Genomic DNA, 20,712 nt, shown 5'->3' with positions numbered 1-20,712 from the left:
CTAGAGTGTTGGACTGGGAGCCCAGAGATCCGGGTTCTAGTCCCCACTCGGCCATGGAAGCTCACTGGGTGACTTTGGGCCAGTCACAGACTCTCAGCCCAACCTACCTCACAGGGTTGTTGTTGTGAGGATAAAAGGGAGAGGAGGAGGATCATGTAAGCCGCCTTGGGTTCCTTGCAAGAGGAAAAAAGGCGGGGTATAAATGCAATGAATAAATAAATAAATAAATAAATTCCAAGTCTGCATTCAATCAACCAGGAATCAGGTTAGTATCATAGAATCATAGAACAGTAGAGTTGGAAGGGGCCTACAAGGCCATCGAGTTCAACCCCCTGCTCCATGCACGAATCCAAGTCAGAGCATCCCTGACAGGTGGGTGTCCAGCCTCGTCTTGAATGCCACCAGGGTGGGAGAGCCCACCGCCTCCCTAGGTATTTGGTTCCATTGTCGTATTGCTCTAACAGTCAGGAAGTTTGTCCTGATGTTCAGCCGGAATCTGGCTTCCTGCAGCTTGAGCCCATCATTTCATGTCCTGCACTGTGGGGTAGGGGTGCACGAAAGTCACTTACTCGGTCTCGCAGCTTGCTTCGCAGTGGTGGGGAGGCGCTTTGCTGCTCCCCCCCCCCCCGAAGTTCAGGCCGGGGGGGGGGGGGGAGGCTTCCCTCCTCGCCTGGCCGAAATTCAGGCCAGGGAGAAGTGCCCCGTCTCCCCGGCTGCGAACTTCAAAAGAAAAAAAAAACAACGCCCCTGTGATACGCTACGTAACGATTAACATAGCCTATCACGGCTAGATCTGCGAAGTCAGCCGTGATAGGCTACGTTAATCGTCACGTAGCCTATCACGGGTGACTTTGAAAAAAAAAAAAAGTGCGTACACAAATGGCGGCCCCCATAGGGAGCCGCCATTCGCGTTCCTTATTTGGTCCCTGTAGTCTACGTAAAGATTTACGTAGACTACGGCGAAAATAAGGGCAACGCTATTTGCGTTGCCCTTATTTTCGCCGTAGTCTACGTAAATCCTTACGCAGACTACAGGGACCAAATAAGGAACGCGAATGGTGGCTCCCTATGGGGGCCGCCATTAGCTGTACGCGCTTTTTTTTTTTTTTAAGTCACCCGTGATAGGCTACGTGACGATTAACGTAACCTATCACGGCTGACTTTGCAAATCTAGCCGTGATAGGCTACGTTAATCGTTACGCAGCCTATCACAGGGGCGTTGTTGTTTTTTTTTTACTTTGCTTGTAATGGCGGCGGCGGTGGCAGCCGGTCGAAAGACCGGCTGCCGCCCCCGCCCCTGACGAAGACCTGCCGAACCGCCGCCGGGACCCGCCGCCGGGAGGGACATTCGTGAAAGGTAAGTCCCATCCCAGGGGGCGGAGATGTTCTCCCTGAACAACCTTCGGAGGACCGAATGCGTTGAAGCTCGGCCCCCCGAAGTTTCGGGGAGAAATTCTCCCCCATCCCTACATGGGGTGATCGAGAAGAGATCCTGGCCTTCCTCTCTGTGACAACCTTTCAAGGACTTGAAGAGCGCAATCCTATCTCCCCTCAGTCTTCTCTTCTCAAGGCTAAACATGCCCAGTTCTTTCAGTCTCTCTTCATAGGGCTTTGTTTCCAGTCCCCTGATCATCTTTGTTGCCCCCCTCTGAACCCTCTCCAGCTTGTCTGCATCCTTCTTAAAGTGTGGTGCCCAGAACTGGACACAGTACTCCAGATGAGGCCTAACCAGTGCTGAGTAGAGGGGAGCTAGGACTTCCCGGGATTTGGAAGCCATGCTTCTATTAATGCAGCCCAAATTAGCATTTGCCTTTTTTGCAGCCACATCACATTGTCGGCTCATATTCAGCTTGTGATCGACAACAATTCCAAGATCCTTCTCACTTGTAGTGCTGTTGAGCCACGTATCCTGTCTTGTAACTGTGCATTTGGTTTCTTTTTCCTAGGTGCAGAACTTGGCATTGATCCCTATTCAATGTCATTCTGTTGTTTTCTGCCCAGCGCTCCAGTCTGTCAAGATCACTTTGAATTCTGTTTCTGTCTTCCCGGGTATTAGCTATCCCACCCAATTTTGTGTCTGCCGCAAATTAGATCAGCATTCCCTGCACCTCCTCCTCCAAGTCATTAATACAAATGTGGAAGAGCCCTGGGCCTAGGACTGAGCTCTGCGGTACCCCACTCGTTACCTCTCCCCAGTTTGAGAAGGTCCCATTGAGATGCACTTTTTGAGTCCAATTCTGTAGCCAACTGTGGATCCACCGGATCGTTGTTTCATCTAGCCCACTTTGAGCTAGTTTGCTCATCAGGATATCATGGGGCACTTTGCTGAAAGCTTTGCTGAAGTCAAGGTATATGATGTCCACAGCATTCCCACGGTCCACAAGGGAGGTTACTTGATCAAAAAATGAGATCAGATTCATCTGGCAGGATTTGTTCTTGACAAAGCCATGTTGGCTTTGAGGAATCACTGCATTGTTTTCAAGGTGCTTACAGACGGATCGCTTTATCCATCTGGGAAAATTCTGCACCAGAATTTTCCCAGGGATTGATGTCACACTGACTGGTCTGTAGTTCCCAGGTTCCTCCTTTTTACCCTTTTTGAAGGGAGGGACAACATTAGCCCTCCTCCAGTCATCTGGCACTTCCCCCATCCTCCATGATTTCTCAAAGAGAATAAACAGCGGTTCTGACAGTTCCTTTATTACTCTAGGGTGCAGTTCATCTGGCCCTGGAGATTTGAACTCATTCAAAGTCATTAGGTGTTCCTTGACCATATACCTATTGATCTCAAGCTGCAATCCTGCCCCTTCAGCCTGTACTTCGCCTTTGCCAGGGGGGTCATGGACCCTCTTTTGGGAGAAGACTGAGCCAAAGTAGGAACTGAGCACCTCTGCCTTTTCTTTGTCCTCTGTTATCGTTTTGCCATCCTTATTTAATAGCTGAACCACCATTTCTTTCCTCTGCCTTTTACTGTGCACATAGCTGAAGAAAGCCTTTTTGTTGCTTTCAGCATCCCTCGCTAACCTCAGCTCATTCTCAGCTTTAGCCTTCCTGATGCCATCCCTGCAATTCTGTGCTACCTGCCTGTACTCTTCCTTTGTTGCTTGGCCTTCTTTCCACTTCCTATATGTGTCCTTTTTTGTTTTCAGGTCATCCTTAAGCTTTTTGTGAAGCCACATTGGCTTCTTCTGTTGTCTTCCACCTTTTCTTCTTGTTGGAATTGTTTGTAATTGTGCCTTGAGAATTTCCTTTTTTAAAAGCTCCCACCCATCTTGGACTCCTTTTCTCGTTAGCGTTGCTTGCCATGGGACCTTACTGGTCATTGTTCTGAGTTTATTGAAATCGGCTTTCCTAAAATCCAGGGTACGCGTTTGACTACACTCGGCTTTTGCTTCCCTTAGAACCAAGAACTCAAGCACAACATGGTCGCTTTTCCCCAGAGTTCCTGTAACTGCTACTTTATCCACTAAGTCATCTGTTGGTTAGGATCAAGTCAAGGATAGCTGATCCTCTGGTTCCTTCCTCTACTGTCTGTGGGAGGAAGTTATCTGCCACACAAGTCAGGAATTTCCTGGAGGAGCCATGTTTTGCAGAATTTGTCTCCCAACAAATATCGGGGAAATTGAAGTCCCCCATTACTACTACATCATGCTTCCTTAAAACACTGGCCATTTGCTTTTCAAAAGTTTCATCCTCATCTTCTCCTTAATTGGGTGGCCGGGAGTGGACTCCAACCACCATGCTCCTTTTATTCTTTGCTCCTTTTATTCTTTGCTCCATTTATTTTGATCCAGGTGCTCTCGATGGGGCTACCAAGCTCATCCTCCTGTATTTCTGTGCAGAGATATGTATTTTTCACATACGGTGCAACCCCACCTCCCTTTCTGTTCCTCCTGTTCTTTTTGAACAAGTTATATCCTTCAATTGCTGTATTCCAGTCATGAGAGTCATCCCACCAAGTCTCAGTTACACCTATCAAGTCATAATTTCCCTCCTGTGTTAAGAGTTCAAGACCGTTTGCTTCCCATACTCTGGGCATTAGTATATTGACAACCATGTGCTTCATGGTCTGGCTTTCTTCCTTCATGTGTCTGAAGACTATTATTGGGCGCTATCAGAGCTGTTCTCTCCGTTGCAGTGCATGCGCCTACGTCCGTTGTTACCCCCAACATTACATCTCCCTTCCCCGTAGGATTCAGTTCAAAGCCCTACTGATGAAGTTCTTCATGCTGTGGCCAAACACATTCTTCCCAGCCTTTGTGAGGCACAACCCGTCCCTAGCCAACAGCCCATCTTCCAGGAAGTATAGCCCGTGGTCCCAGAATCCAAATCTCTCTCGTCGGCACCACCTTCGTAGCCAGTCATTCACCCGGAGTATTTTTCGTTCCCTTTCTATCCCTCTTCTAACTACTGGAAGGATGGATGAGAAAACTATCTGGGCCCCAAAGTTCTGGAGTTTCCTTCCCAAAGCTTCAGAGTCTGATGCGATTTCTTCGTAGCTCCGCTTGGCGGTATCATTTGTTCCCACATGGATGAGAAGAAAGGGACACCTGTCAGTGGGCTTTATGGGTGCAGGCAACCCTTCCGTCACGTCTCTAATCCGTCCTTCTGGGAGACAGCATACCTGGCAAGTCCACGGGTCTTTGTGACATACTTGGGTCTTGATCCCATGCAGCAAGGATCAAAGCAAAGTCTCCCACTACTACCACTCTTCTCTCCTTCTTGTTGTAGGCCTGGGTTTCATGGCCTCTGCTTGGCTGACCTTCAGCCTCTTGCTTGCTCTCCTGCGGGGTCCCCTGTGATTCTTCCTCTGCAGGCTGCCCTCCTGTCTCATCCGCAAGTACCTGGAATCGGTTCCACAGCTCCACTGCTTCCACTGGCGCAGAGTGGCGTCTAGTTCTTCTCCTCCTCCTGTCACCCTTTTCCAAGGAGTCTCCTCTACTGCATTTTTCCTCACCTCAGCATTTCCCACTTCTGCCTCAGCTTGCTGTTGCTCTTCAAGCTTCTGGTCTTCCCTTTGCTACCTCTTTTCCCTTTTTGTGTCTAGCTTTGTGATTGTTCTAGACTAGCCTGTGCCTGCTCCTCTACTCACTAGAGGTTAAAAGCAGAGTCCCACTGGTGTGGAAGTGTGTGTGACAAGACAAATAGTTGAAAAAAAAGGTTAGGGGCCTCCCCCTTGACCTCCCCTGCCGAACTCCCCTGGCCAACGTCTGTTTGCTCCCCCTGGTCGCTCGCTCTCTGGGAGCTTGCTTGCTTCTGTAGTCCCTGGACCAGCTGGAGCAGCTTCCTCTGCTCAGCTGGGAGGCAGGAAACAGACTATCTACTTAGTGCAAATTCTGCATTCAATGCATTTGGGTGTGTGTGTGCACGCGTGTGTAAGTACACAGACATATACATGCTTTCAGTGTTTCACAGAGTTCTTTGTTCCACCTGACAAAGAGTCCTGTGAAACCCCCAGGCTTGCACGCAAACGAACTCGGTCCAGCAGAAGGTGACAACAAAAGGGGTGGCAAGACAGAAGTTCAACATGTGCCTACCGGAGAATGTTCCCGAGAAGACCCCAGGGGCATGGTTAACGAAGCTTTCGATCACAGCGCCGGGTTTGCGGGTATGAGGCTGGGCTGGGCTGGGTGAACTGTTACTCGGAGTGGTGCAATCCACCTGGAAAATGCAGAAGAACACGAAGGCCACATTCGGACAGGGCACCTCTGAAGCGTGCTTTTTTCCTCCTCCCGCCCCTTCACTTCTCCTTTTGTGTTGTGTCTTTCAGGCTGTAAGCCAGAGGGCAGGGAAGAGCCAGGTAAAAATACTGCAGGTAACGAATATGGAGGTAGAGAGATGATGGATCTCGGTTCAGAGTAAAGCTCTGGAACCAGTGTGGTAAAAAGTGTGCTTGGGAGGTCAGGCAGGGAGGGGGAGTTATTTTAAGGCGGGGGAAACTAAGGCAGAGGTAGGCAACCCTGTGCCCTCTGGCTGTTGGGGACTACAAACCCCATAATCCCCAACCACTGACCAAGCTGGCTGGGCTGATGGCAGTTGGAGTCTAACACAGCTAGATGGCCTCAGGCTGCCTAACCCCAAGCTAAGGGGAGGATATGAAAAGATCCTCCCCACACTTTGCCAGCCATTGGGGACTAGCGACTTGCTTTGGCGAAAGTGTGAGAGTCACCATTCTTAAGATGGCACAAATCATGGAATATCTGGGCGGGGGGACTAAAGAGAACACCCCTGCACAAATGGCCTCCCTGCGTCAATGAACAGTTCGTGGCTGCCCAATTCCGCCCTCATAGAGGACCTGCCTTGGGTTTGCACAGTGGACTGTCGCAGGGTAGCTGGGCAGCAGCAAAAACCCTTCCCCAGAGAGGAGTTCACGACCATTTGGAACTGCAGCCAATGCCTTCACAGAGGTCCCGGCTCTCAAGATCTCCCCTTTGCGCTCTTTTCCTTCCTCCACACAATAGTGCCCCCATCATGTCTCCTCCCACAACTGACCTCTGAACACGGTGAGATGATGCCACTGCTGTTGCCCACTGCTTGCGTGCTGGCCCCGTGTGACTGGAACATCCCCGCCGTGACGGGCATGGGGTGGGCGGGGCTACAGTACGTGGGCATGGCTGGAGCCAGTGCAGGAGAGGCGGGGGGGCTCGACTGGCACGCAGGCACCGTGGGGACCTGGGTGAACCTGGAGGCGGCCGTGCTGCTGCTGTGGAGCGGGTGGCAACTGGAGACCCCTGGCCCGGCCGCTGCCAGAGGCGTTGTTGGCGTCCCTCCGGCTTGCTCGCTGCGGCTGGCCACCACGTGGCGGTGCTGGAGCTGAGCGCCGCCCTGTTGGGCAGCGAGCTGCAGCTGGACGAACATCATGTGGTCACCGACGCGGAGGGCGAGGGTCAGCGGAGACCTTCCAGACAGGAAGTTGTTTACCTGGGGAGAGGGAGGAAAGGAGCCCATTGTCACATTACCTCTATTTCGAAAGCAGCAGGACTAGGAAGCAGCTTCAAAACTTCCAGGGGCGGACACAGGTCGATGCCATGAAAAGCACAGGAATATATGGAACTAAGCCTCTGGTTGCTAATGCGAGAAAGCGTGTGTGGGAATGATTTTTAGCCATCTCTCCAGCTCTGGAGTTCTCTGGTGGTCGAGATGGAGAGGTTTCACTGCTGCTGCTATTATTATTATTATTATTATTATTATTATTATTATTATTATTATTATTATTTAGAATTGTATACTGCCCAACTGGCAAATGGTTTACAAACATAGCCAAAAAAGTAACCAAAAACTAAATAAATAACAACTCAACAATAACCTGTTGTTCCCCCCCTCCCTTTTGCAGAAATACAATAGCTACACAACATTTGTGAAATTATACAAAGGCAGGCAGAAAAGGAGAGAGAGCATCCATGCGTAGTCACCTAGAGCTGACACTTGCCTCGGGTGAGCAGCTGTTGAAGGGCCTGGCTTCCTGATAGGTTCTGGCTCTGGGGTGGGCGGGCCACGTTTTCTGTCACCTCAAGTCATTCTGAAGGCAGTACAGTTGCCACCTCAGAACACAGCTTCCTGCAGGCTGCAACCTTTGTTAGAAGGGGGCCAGTCAGATCACACCCACCCCCCTGCCAAAGTTCAAGGCAGTGGTTCAACAGGTGCAGCTCAGGTCCCACTACTGACTTCTGCATGGGGAAGAGCAGCGCCTGTTGAATTTCTACCTGTCAGGCCACTTGAAGAGAGAGGTGGTAACTGCAGACACAAGACAACAGAGGGGTCAGAGTCAACCCAGGCCAGCTTCCATTTTTCCAGTACAACATCTCCACCCACCCTCAGAGAGGATCCCTTTGGACAGACCATAATACCCACACCCAAGTGATCTGCCAGGAGTTGGGGTGGAGAGGTTTCAGAGTCACACTGGCTGCAGGGGCAGGGTGGAAAGACCGTGGTAAATATTTGCTTAACCAGGTGGGGTTCGCTTTTCTAGGGTGGAGTCTTTATTTAAAAAACAGGATCTGGGCAAAGACTTAATTGGAAATGTTATCTTTGCCAGCTGAATAGGGAAGGGAGCTCACTGCGGGTGGGGTGGGGGGAGAATAAAATCAACAGGGCTATTTTCTGAGCTTCACTCCCTTTGGCCATCTAAGAGAAGGGGAGAGACAGCAACTCTGAAAACCTGGGCTTCAGCGAAGCCGCTGTTTCAAGGAACAAAGAAACAGAAACAAAGTTAAATTGCTAGTCCTCTGGACCATGGGGCTAATCCAGCCTGCAGAGACTAAAAAAAAAAGAAAAAGAAAAAAAGAGATATGCTTGAGAAGTGCTAGCAGCAATCCCCCAGCATTTGGAAAAGCAATCAAAGGGATCTGCTGAGCATGAGAGCGCAGGAAAGCCTCAGCCACAGCGAAAAATGCTGGAGGGTTCCAGGCGAAGGGTTTATTTCAGTTCATCGGTCTCCCCCCCACTCCCAAAAAAGACAACAACTCCCCCCACGCTGCTGAGACTTCTTCAAAATCAGCCACTCACATTAGGAGGAAGTGGGGAGTATTTTTGCAACCGCCCCCCAACTTTACCTCTGCAGAAATGTCAGCAAAAAAACCCTAAAAGAAGCACAAGGTGTCCTCCATGCCCTGAGCGTGCTGGAATTCTTCTCCCACCTCTCCCCCCCACAAACCCCCCCACTCCTGCCCCATTGTTGCAGAAAATGGAAGCTCCCCCCCCCACACACACACACACAGACCCCAGCCGGTTTCTGAGAAACCAGTAGGAACACAGCAGCCCCAGAAACACAGGCCACTGGGCCTGCGTGCCAGATGGAGGCTACAGAAGAAAGAAGTGGGTGGGGAGGCAACATTGCGAGTTTCGGACACCGGGCAGGGAGGGGCAAAGAAGATCTTTCTTGGGCAATGTTTCAAGAGGGGTGTGTGTGCGCGCGGGTGGGGGCGCAGAGGTGACACTACCTTGTCAAAAAAGAAAGCAAGGGAAAGAGACCTGGTTTGCTCTTTGGGGTTTGGAATACCCAACGGAAGATTAGAATCACACACGAAATCGTACCCCCAAACACAGCAGCGGTGTGCACTATTTTGAACCTGCTGAGGACTAAACTTCCCATTCCTCTTTCCCACTCACCCTGTCCTGTCCTGTCCTGCCTCTTCCTCCCCACTGCCCCCCCCCAAGTTGAAAAGTAACTGTACAACCCTGTGGGTTAAAGGCCTGTCGCAGTTCCTGTAAAATACCCCACATAGCGGTGATGTCGGGGAAGCAATAACGCTTGTTTGGGGAGATTAACTGAATAAACTCACTGCTGCAGGAAGTAACAGTGCGCATGCACCTTCAGCTTGCGCTGCTTTAAAGATTGGGACGTTTTGATGAAATCAAGGATTATATAGCAATGACGCAAGGACACTTTCTGCCACAGAAACAGAACCTCCAAAGGCAGGAGCAGCATAGCCCTGAATATTACCCAGATCAAGCAAGAAGAAATTGACTTGCTTCTGAAAATGGAGCTGGCTGGCTAGATAAACCTTTGGTTGCACAGACGGAAATGAGATGGGGAAGCAGGGATAATCCACCAGCCCGACTGAAAAACGGATTTTTTTCCCCTCTGCCCTCCTTGTCTCCTTTTCCTTGCGTGCTGTGTCTTTTTAGATTGTTACTTCATCTTTTAACTTCATGGGGGGGGGGGGGGCGACGGACAGATAAATCAATGTTTTCCCCACCACCACGCCAGTCACGAAATTCTATGCCAGCCCGGCCACAAAAGGACTCCTGCATCAGGCTTCTCCGTCCCCGTGCCCATCACGACTGTCCCAGCCTCCCCTCCCCGCACATGCGCGGCCTGCCCCCACCGGCTGAACAAAAGACTGCTGGGCACCTGCCCAAGGCAAATTGCCATGGCGCATGGAGTGAGCCATAAAAAAAAAAAGAAAAAGACAGAGACAGATTCGCTCCACCCCCATGTGCACCCACACAGTTTTCATGAATGTGCACACCGCCCCTCCGGAATCCCCTTTTCTGGGAGTCTGAATGGAAGCTGGTCCCTTTGTTCTTCCAGTGCTTAGCCAGCATGCAGATGGCAATTACCATATGCAGAGAAGGCACTGGAGAGAAGGCATCTCCCCGCCCACGCCCCCCTAGACCAAAATGCATCCCTTACTCTTTGCTGTGGTTCCACTGGTGTCCAGAGTCTGCTAGGCTTCTGCTAATGCATCTGTAGAAAGTACAGCCAAAAAGTGGATGCCCCTTCTGTTAGAGACCTAACAGAACACGGCACAGCAGAGGGAGGGGTACACTGGAGTGTGGGAGGACCCAGGTTCGAGTGGTGCATCTGCAGATGGCTCCTTTGGCGCTGGGCAAGTTGAGCTCTCTCATCCTCTCTCTCTGATCTCTGGTTTGTAAAAAGGACCAAGCATGGGGCCCTGCCTTGCAGGGGTGGGCTGCGGAGACACACCAACAAAAAGCCCGGGGGGGGGGGGGGATGGCAAAGGCAATATGGATCATGGCAGGAACAGTGACAGATGTCCGGTCAACCCTGAATCTGCCATGCAAAAAGCAGCAGCCACGCACCCATTTTGTAAACTTGGCCACTGAGGTTTGTGCCGGGGGGGGGGGGGGGGTCGTCCAAAGCCAAGCCGTGACCAAACATTTTTCCCCCTTACAGAAACAAACCCAGCTGCCAATGGTTCCCGCTGGCCTCAGGCCTGGATCCAGCCCCCACTGTGTCAGGGAACCAGATTGCATCCATGCGCAAGCTTAGAATTTTTTGGGAAAGCCAAGGAAGAAAGTGAGGACGAACGCCTTTCAATCGGAAACAGACCCAAGCTAAAGGACTCCACACAATGCCAAAGGCAGCTTAATTTCAAGCTGGCTTGACTCTAGCCACTACACTGCTCGGCCCCTCCAGCACGGAAGAGACTGGTGCCTGCTCAAGACTTGGTCATCTCAGCCTCCTGCCCTCTCTTCCTTCCCCTCTCCTCCAGTTTCTTCTGATGTCAGAAGCCATCCTAAAGTTGGTGGAGATCTCTCCGCCCGCCTGGCTGACTCACAGTTTGCCCTGCACCTCTCTGTCTCCCCACCACGCCGTCATAAACACACAGGTTGGCCTTCAGCACCTCGGTGCCATGAGCCCCCAGCAGCACTAAGAATAATGCTTCTGCTCACGTTTTATTTTATTTGCACAAACAGGGAAGAACGGCCCCCTTTGAGAAAAAACACACACATTTCAATAGGGTCTTAAGCATGTGGGGCGGAAAGGCGGAGCATAAATTAAAATAATTCCTTTCCCTCCACCTGGCCAGCCATGCCATCTGGGGACGATGGAAATTGTAGGCCGACACAGCTGGTTGGGGAAGGGCGGTTTAGGTAGGTGGGAACTGGGTGGCGGGGAATGCACTCTGCACATGCCCAGAGGCAGCACCATCATCGCCCTGAAGCCTGGTGCAAGGCAATGAGTCCGGGGGTCGAACCCCTGCCCGACAAAGGAAACAAAGAAAAGTGAGGGTGGATGAATTCAGCCCTGCCACCTCTGGAACCACAGCAGGATCCGAGGGTGGTGGGGCAGGTGCCTACGGTGGAGTAAGCACTTATACAATCGCACTCATCTGGGAGTGAACAGTGGCAGAGAAGGGGGGATGATAGGGAAGGGAGAGAAAATATATATATTTTGTGGGGTGAACACAACCACCTCCAGGAAGACACAGGGTGCCCACGGTGGGAGGCATCTTGCCAACTTTCTTCTCCCCCGCCCAAGCCAGGGGAATTGGCATTGCAGGCGGCGGGGTGGGGAGAAGACAAGGGAGAGTAAAAGAAGAATTCAACTGATCGCCTCTGAACGGAACCCGAGAGCAAATCCCAGTTGCAAGAAACAAGGGATGACTCAGAGAACACTCAATGCTTTTCTCCGCACAATGCCACACTCTGGCAGGAAGTAACCCTTGCCTCCCACCCCACTGCAGTGGGTGGGTGGCAGAGCCAGGGGGGCAGGAGGAGGACACATCGCCCTGGTGCCTCTGCAGCACTCTCCGGCAGCATGCCGCCTGGGCCTTCCAGATGTGTCCGAACACAACCTCCATCACCCCTGGCCAGTGTGGAGGATGGCGCTTGGAGTCCATGCAGAGAGCAGGTGCGATGTATCAACTACTGGGCATACTGGGGGTGCATGGGGGGAGAAAACCCCCCTCCCCATTCTGTTTCCTCCTCCCATCAAAGGTCAATTCTGTTTCCTCCTCCCATCAAAGGTGCCCAGTCCCACCCTGGAAACAGACTGGTGGAGGGATAAATCCAGGGACTGGAGTTGTGGGTGGGGGGAGAAAGAGAGCCCCTCACCCTTTCAAAATTGTGCACAGCTGATAGGACACTGGTTAGAGCGGGGGGGGGGGGGGGAGTGGCATATTGCCCTCTGGATTCTTTGGACTACAACACCCATCACCCCTGACTATCGCCCATGCTAGCTGGGGAAGGTGGGAGTTGGAGGCCAGCAATGCCTGCAGGGGGCCAGGGGCTTAGAGGTGGGCTGGACTACAAACCCCATCGCCCCAGCCAACACAGCTGCACAGGGGTGCTGGCCAGAGAGACCATGTTCTGTCTAGGGTCGAGAGGGAGCAAAAAAGCCTATGCATCAAAGAATCCACATTCATTCTGACTCTGATGTTCCCCCTGCCCCCCAGTAAAACTTCACCCCAGTACAAGGACATGCTCTGTACCATCCTAACCAACAAAGGAGACTTGGTGTGGGAGGGAAATAATTGTGAAGGAACATTATCTGGGGGAGGCTATAGGTCAGTTTACCCCAGTGGGGATCCCACTACAAGTTCTAGTATCCCCAGCCAGCTATGGGAATCACTGCTGGATACTGCTAGAGGGCACTGGGTTCAGGGAAGCTGCTATAGGTCAAGACAGAACAGTGTGACGGTGTCAGCTTGCCAGTTTAACTCACACCTCCTCCTCCACCTTGGAGAAGTAACCCCCCCCCCACTTTCAACATCGCTAAGGCACAGCTGAAAAGATGATTTTCATCCATGTGCCCCCTGCATAGCCCTTTTCCTGATCTTATGATAAACCCTCCCCATTGCCCCCCCAAATCTTAGCACGGCAAAAAATAAAAAACCATTAAAATTGGCAGGGATTATCACCATAACTGAATACAACGGGGATGTATCCCCTGCCACTCTAATACAGGCAATCCAAGACCCCTTCCACCACCACCCCCGATTTAACCAGAGGGATGATTGAAGACAGACTCTTTAGAATGTCTCCCCCAGCCAAAACTGCAGCAGCCATCCCCAAGGTAGTACCCTCTAGAGGTTTCAGACTATGAGTCCCATTATTATTATTATATTTATTTACATCCTGCCTTTACCCCAATACTGGGTCCCATCACCCGAACCATCGTCTCTCCTGGTTGGGTAGAGTCCAAAGCACCGAAAGGGCACCCGGTTGGGGAAATGTTGGCTTAGAGGAAGTGGATTTGGCTACCGTCACCAAAAGCCTGGCTGGAGGAGTGACATTCCGAACCCGCCGTAGTATGAATGAGGGGCGTGGCTTCCCCTCTTTCCCCTGCCCCCTCACCTCAAAACACCCCACTAACACAACCTGGCATGTCCTTTCCACTAAAAAAGGTTGGCAGGGGGAGAAAAGAGGGTTCCTGCCAACTAATCCACCAACGATTGTGTGCGGAGAAAGGGGCGGTGAAGAGGGAAAAGAAAAAACGGGCCACATACACACACCCCTCACAACCAGTTTTCTATCCTAGCAGGAAGGCAGTGACTAGGGCAGTTTCAGCAACGCACCCTGCCCCCCCCCATGCCCCAGTCTTTTGGGCCCAAACTGGGACTGCTGGATTTGCAGGAGACTGTTCAGAATTCTAGGTGATGAAATGGTATATATGTATCACCTATCCCAGCTTCACCGGGGTACAAATCAAATCAGTAAATAAGTAAACGCATCCAGAGGGCACCAAGTTACATCTGAACATAGAAAGCTGCCTTGGATCAAGTCAGAACCTCGGTCCATATTGCCGACACCGACTGGCAGCACTTTCAGGACTTTTAGGAAGGATACTTTCCTAGTGCTACTTGGAGAAGCCAGGGATCGAACCGGGGACCTAATGCAAGCCAAGCACCTGGTCTACCCAGTGAATTGTTGCTGTCTTGAGGGATGACTGACCTGTATCACCTACACTTATGCCACTCACACACCAACCAGTGCCTGAGTTGGGTTGTTTTCCTCTTCCCGCCCCACCCCCTTTCCTCTCAACTCGCACCTTCCCAAGGGGATACTGGTGGGAAGGACTGCACCCGCTTCAAACCAGAACACAGTGCCTGGTATATCTTAGGTGCTTGATAAACACTATGGTCTTACGACTGCAGATCAATTTGGATTACTGCTGTTTCTTGCCTCCCAGCTGAGCAGAGCAGAGGAAGCTGGTCCAGCTGGTCCAGGAACTACAGAATCAGGCAAGCTCTCAGAAAGCGAGTGACCAGAGCGAACGGACTGGGGGAGCAAACAGGAGTTGGCCAGGGGAGTTGCAGTGGTAGAAGAGACAAAGGAGACAGAGGCAAAGAGGTAAGTGGGCTGCAGGAAGCCCAGGGGGCTGTCCTTTGTCCTTCTGAGTGGCTGTGAGCTCACCAGGTGCTTCTGAGAGCTCCAACTGAATTGGGGGGGGGGGTGGCCCGAGTACTCCCAGCAGCTGAGTGGGCGGGAAGCTTCAGTCTGTGTCCGCCTCCTAGCTGAGCAGAGCAGAGGAAGCTGCTCCAGCGGGTATACAAGGGGCTATACAAGCAACGCTAACGAGAAAAGGAGTCCAAGATGGGTGGGAGCTTTTAAAAAAGGAAATTCTCAAGGCACAATTACAAACCATTCCAACAAGAAGAAAAGGTGGAAGACAACAGAAGGAGCCAATGTGGCTTCACAAAAAGCTTAAGGATGACCTGAAAACAAGAACGGGCATATATAGAAAGTGGAAAGAAGGCCAAGCAACTAAGGAAGAGTCCAGGCAGGCAGCACAGAATTGCAGGGATGGCGTCAGGAAGGCTAAAGCTAAGAACAAGCTGAGGAGGTTGAAAGCAACAAAAAGGCTTTCTTCAGCTACGTGCATAGTAAAAGGCAGAGGAAAGAAATGGTGGTTCAGCTATTAAATAAGGATGGCAAAATGATAACAGATCACAAAGAAAAGGCAGAGGTGCTCAATTCCTACTTTGGCTCAGTCTTCTCCCAAAAGAGGGTCTATGACCCCCCTGGCAAAGGCAAAGTACAGGCTGAAGGGGCAGGATTGCAGCTTGAGATCGACAGGCATATGGTCAAGGAACACCTCATTACTTCGAATGAGCTCGAATCCCCAGGGCCAGATGAGCTGCATCCCAGAGTAATACAGGAACTGGCAGAAGAACTCTCAGAGCCACTGTCTATTCTCGTTGAGCAATCTTGGAGGACGGGGGAAGTGCCAGATGACTGGAGGAGGGCCAATGTTGTCCCTCTCTTCAAAAAGGGCGAAAAGGAGGAACCTGGGAACTACAGACCAGTCAGTCTGACATCAATTCCTGGGAAAATTCTGGAGCAGATCATAAAGCAATCCAACTGTGGGCACCTTGAAAACAATGCAGTGATGACTCGAAGCCAACATGGATTTGTCCAGAACAAGTCCTGCCAGACAAATCTGATCTCGTTTTTTGATCAAGTAACCTCCCTTGTAGACCGTGGGAATACTGTGGACATCATATACCTCGACTTCAGCAAAGCTTTTGACAAAGTGCCCCATGATCTCCTGAGGAGCAAACTAGCTCCAAGTGGGCTAGATGAAACAACAATCCGGTGGATCCACAGTTGGCTACAGAATGGGACTCAAAGAGTGCTTCTCAATATGCCCTATATGGTTCCGGCCCAGCCTATCTTAAGGAGCGCCTCCAGCAGCACCAGACAGGCCGCTTAACAAGATCAGCCTCGGATGGCCTTCTCTCTGTCCCATCAGCCAGGACAGCTAGACTGGTGGGGACGAGGGAGAGGGCCTTTTCTGTGGTGGCCCCCACTCTGTGGAACTCCCTCCCTAGGGAACTCCGCCATGCCCCCTCTTTAATGAGCTTCCGGCGTGCATTAAAAACGTGGTTGTTCAGGCAGGCATTTGGGGTGGGTTAGGGTATTTTAGAAAATGTTTTTACTGTAGAATTTTATTGTTTTAAACTGTTTTATTGTATGTTGTACATCGCCCAGAGTGGCTGGGTGACCAGCCAGATGGGCGATTAATAAATTTTATAAATAAATAAATAAATAATAAATAAATGGGACCTTCTCCAACTGGGGAGAGGTAACGAGCGGGGTACTGCAGGGCTCAGTCCTGCGCCCAGGGCTCTTCAACAGTTTTATCGATGACTTGGAGGAGGAGGTGCAGGCAATGCTGATCAGATTTGCAGAGGACACAAAATTGGGTGGGATAGCTAATACCCTGGAAGATAGAAACAGAATTCAAAGTGATCTTGACAGACTGGAGCGCTGGGCAGAAAACAACAGAATGACATTGAATAGGGATCAATGACAAGTTCTGCACCTAGGAAAAAGAAACCAAATGCACAGTTACAAGATGGGGGATACGTGGCTCAACCACACTACAAGCGAGAAGGATCTTGGAATTGTTGTCGATCACAAGCTGAAGATGAGCCCACAATGTGATGTGGCTGCAAAAAAGGCAAATGCTATTTTGGGCTGCATTAATAGAAGCATGGCTTCCAAATCCCGGGAAGTACTAGTCCCCCTCTACTCAGCACTGGTTAGGCCTCATCTGGAGTACTGTGTCCCATTCTGGGCACTGCACTTTAAGAAGGATGCAGACAAACTGGAGAGGGTTCAGGGGAGGGCAATGAGGATAATCAAGGGACTGGAAACAAAGCCCTATGAGGAGAGATGGAAAGAACTGGGCATGTTTAGCCTTAGAAGAGGAGACTGAGGGGAGACAGGATAGCGCTCCTCAAGTACTTCAAAGGTTGTCACAGAGAGGAAGGCCAGGATCTCTTCTCCATCATCCCAGAGTGTAGGACACGGAATAATAGGCTCAAGCTGCAGGAAGCCCGATTCCGGCTGAACATCAGGAAGAACGTCCTTACTGTCAGAGCAATACAACAGTGGAACCCATTGCCTAGGGAGGCAGTGGGCTCTCCCACCCTGGAGGTGTTCAAGATGAGGCTGGACGGCCATCTGTCAGGGATGCTCTGACTTGAATTCCTGTATTGAGCAGGGGGTTGGACTCGATGGTCTTGTAGGCCTCTTCCTACCCTACTGTTCTATGATTCTATTATTTCGATTATTTGGACGATTATCGCTATTGTTATTATCTCGATTATTTGGATGATTATCGCTATTGTTACAGATTGGTTTCTATTTATTATTAAGTGCCTGTGTCAGAACATTCCAGCTGATCAGGGGGCTAGGATCACTGGCCCCTGAAAACGCAGGATCCAGCTGCCCCTCCCCACAAGCAAGCATTCCCCCCCCCGCCCCCCAAACCCCACTGTGATACTGCTACCGAAATGTTGCGGAGGCTCTCGAAAGGAAGAAAGGAATGCAGCAGGAACAACAGGAACAACTTAATGAAAGACAGCCCCACCATGAACAGATGGCTGGCTGGGGCTCCGTCTCCACCACCCTCGTCCCTGCCCCATTCATTCCTCCTTCCCATCAATAGGTCTGCCCCCCCAAGCTATATCTTTTCTGCAGCTGAGGCTAGAGAGGAGAGAGCAGAAAATTATTTCAAAACCAGCTTCTCTATTTTTATATAAAAGACGAGCAGTGGAGATTGGGGGGGAGCAAAATCAATGCCCCCCCCTTCCCAGCTCCAGTTTTTGCAAATTCCACCCCCCCCCCCCAGAAGCAGTGAAACTGGTGATAAAGCCCCCCCCCCCCGAAATCCTTAGGTTCCCACATTCTGTGCATCTTTTGTGAGGATTAAAAAGTGGTATGGACATAAATATATGGAGGGAGTAGAGAATTGCGTGTGTGCGTGTGGGGGGGGATGACACACGACAACACAAACACTGGATTATGAAAGGAAGTAAGGTGTCACCCAAAGGCTGACTCAAGCATGAGGCTGAGTACGCAACCCCGCCCCCCCAAAGACGCAGGCAAGGGCAGAGTTAAGGAGAGGAAGTGGGGAAGCTGAAAGGGTGAGAATGCTTTGGGGTTGTGGATGGGAGAGGTGGGGGTGTACAGAAGAGAAGCACCCCCCACCGGCAGACACCAAGTTTTGTTGGAAAGAATTTAAGATTCAAATGCATTCCCCCACCCCCCCAAGAACTAAACAGCCGTTGTGCATTTCATAAATATTTTTTTTGCGGGGCAGGGGGGGGAGAAGCTCAGGAAGTGGGGGCAGGCAAACTCAAAAGCCATATACAAAGGGAGCGATAGAAATTCAACGTGGGGGATTTTACATGCAGGTTTATTATGAAAAGCCCCCTCGCATCTTCGTTCGATGTCGCTGAGGGCAACCTCCCCCCTCTAAGCCGTTTACCCGGCAATCCTCTGCATGTCTACTTGGAAGTAAGTCCCAGTGCGTTCCATGAGGCTCACTTCCAGGGCAGAGTGTACAAGATCACAGCCAAAGGTTTTCTTTTTACAGCTCTGTCCTACTAGCTGGGCCAAGTCTGTCAGGAGTTTTGTTTTCAGCTCTAAGGGGTCAGGAAGTCACACCCACCCCTCCCTGTCTCTTGATTATTAGATGCAGATTTTTTTTTTTAAAGAAAGCAGATTTCACCATTTTCTTAAAAGCAAAGAAAATCTCTGCCATCAGGGTTTGGGGGTGAGGAGAGACAGATTAAAAGGGGGCGGGGAAGGCTTACATAAGAAGAAACAAGATTATCTACCTAGAGAAGCTTTCCGCCAACTTTGGTCCTTCCAGATGTTTTGCACAACAACTCTCATCATCCCCAGGGAAGATGGGAGTTGTTGTCCAACCCACCTGGCAGGAGCCGGGCTGCGGATGTCTTCCTAAAGCCAATAGAATTGCACACTGAAATCAAGGAAACAAAAAACCATCCATACATTAATAGAGAACACATGGCCCACCTAAAAATTAAAGAACTCTTGGGTTGTAGCCAAAGCCCTCATCAGAGTAGACCCAGGCAAATGAATGGCAGTTGTCACTCATTCACGTCCCATTCGTTTCAACGGGTCTCCTCTAAGGAGGCTTAAAAATGGACACAACCATGAAAGATGAGATTCGCCTCGCCATCCTCCAGATGTGTTGGACTACAAAATGCAGAAGTTGCCCTCCGTCACAACAACTTGGCGGGGGGTCTGGATCATCATCGACCACGTTGGATGGGGTGCTCTGTCATCCCACCTCCCAAAAACAGCTCAAGGGCAGAAGAGAACCAGAATCAAGGTCTCGTCTCCTGTCCCGTGCTACATTCTCCGCACCAAAGTCCCCACTGGGGTCCCCCCGTTAACAAAAAGGGAGTCGAAGGTGGAAGCCACCAGACAGGAAAAACCAATGCAGCATGTTGCAGCAGAAATGGAACTTAGGCCTCGCTATGGACTAGAATCTTGCTATGGCAGTACATTTTGGTTTTTTTCTCTCTCCTTAAACAGAGGCTGATCCAGAATTCAGGAAAAGCACTGTCCTAGCCCTGTAACTGCAGTCCTTTCATCTGACTTCCCCTCTCTCTGGGGATGGGGGAACAAGACAAAGCAAAGTTCTTGTGAGACATCGTTGTGCTTATTGAAACACGCTTTCCTTCCTCCCACAGCCCCCAGAAGGTGCTCACCCTCCGTCAGTCTTACCTGAGTTTCTGTTAAACTTTCCAGCGCTTGCATCACGGACTGTTCTGGCCTGGACGCTTGCGACTGAGGAAGAAGGGAGAGGAAAAGAAGAGAAAATGAGGCTTTTCAGCTCACTGCTTTTCCTGGCCGCCTGTGGAGCACTCAGCATCGCCTCTAGGCGACCAGAAAGAGAGGAAAAAAGCTGTACAGGTGTTTTCCCTCTTCTCTTTCTGCATCAGAAATTATTGGGGTGATTGCTTGGGGACGTCTTCATAAGGCCAACAAAAATATTCATGCTACTGGAAGGCGAGAATAACCCTATTGTGATTTCACAGGGCTGGTTCACTCCAACTTTTAACCTAAAGCTACCTTGCAGGGTCATGGAGAGGAAAAATGCAGGGGCAGGGGAGGAAGACTATGTATTCTGCTTCAGTTACTCGAGATTCACTCCCACTGAACTCAATGGGGCCTACTTCTGAGTAAGGTTTCTTAGGGCTGCATTGTAAGAGGCTATAAAAAAAAAGAAAGAAAAGTAAAGCATCTCAGAAGTGGGCCAAAATGGCCCAGCTCTTTCACAGAACTGCTTAAGAGTTTTTTTATATATAGATCTGGAAAGTGGTATATAAAACCATGAAATAAAATAAATTGGACAGGGGAACCCTGTGAGGATCACAGAATTGGAAGGGACCGCAAAGGGTAACTAGTCTAACCCTCTGGCAATGCAGGAAATTCATTTCTACAACACCCTTGGTAGGCAGTCATCCAGTCTCTGCTAGAAAGATCCAATAAAAGAGAGAAAACCTGAAAAACTTTGTGTATTCATGCTGGGACTGGGGGAGATAAGGGAAAAAATGACATTTACCATCAAACCAGCTTCTACCGTAGGTACAAGGGTCAACTTGCTTCCTTCGCTGACCCCTAGATCTTGCAGTTTGCCAGAACTAAGGCGTCTAAGAGGAAAAGGGGGGGGGGGAAGAGAGAGAGAGAGAGAAA

At 50.6% G+C, this 20,712-nt stretch overlaps 1 protein-coding gene across 1 annotated transcript in view; it reads right to left on the bottom strand.

The window, feature by feature from the left end:
- The window catches only part of LOC146333990 (midnolin-B-like), a 54,003-nt gene that overhangs the window by 11,837 nt on the left and 21,454 nt on the right, over positions 1-20,712 (bottom strand). The window contains exons 4-7 of the mRNA XM_084825365.1: positions 20,582-20,669; positions 19,741-19,803; positions 6,493-6,921; positions 5,538-5,661 (exon numbers count right to left, since the gene is read on the bottom strand). Coding sequence (XP_084681491.1) covers positions 5,538-5,661; positions 6,493-6,921; positions 19,741-19,803; positions 20,582-20,669 — 704 coding nt within the window. The remainder of the gene's footprint in view (positions 1-5,537; positions 5,662-6,492; positions 6,922-19,740; positions 19,804-20,581; positions 20,670-20,712) is intronic.

Source organism: Heloderma suspectum, chromosome W (assembly GCF_057233095.1).
Source record: "Heloderma suspectum isolate Gila_16-S chromosome W, 16-S_ref, whole genome shotgun sequence".
In the NCBI taxonomy this organism is placed as follows: Eukaryota; Metazoa; Chordata; class Lepidosauria; order Squamata; family Helodermatidae; genus Heloderma; species Heloderma suspectum.
The sequence above is the reverse complement of the archived record's forward strand: the minus strand, read 5'-3'. Positions and strand labels throughout refer to the sequence as shown.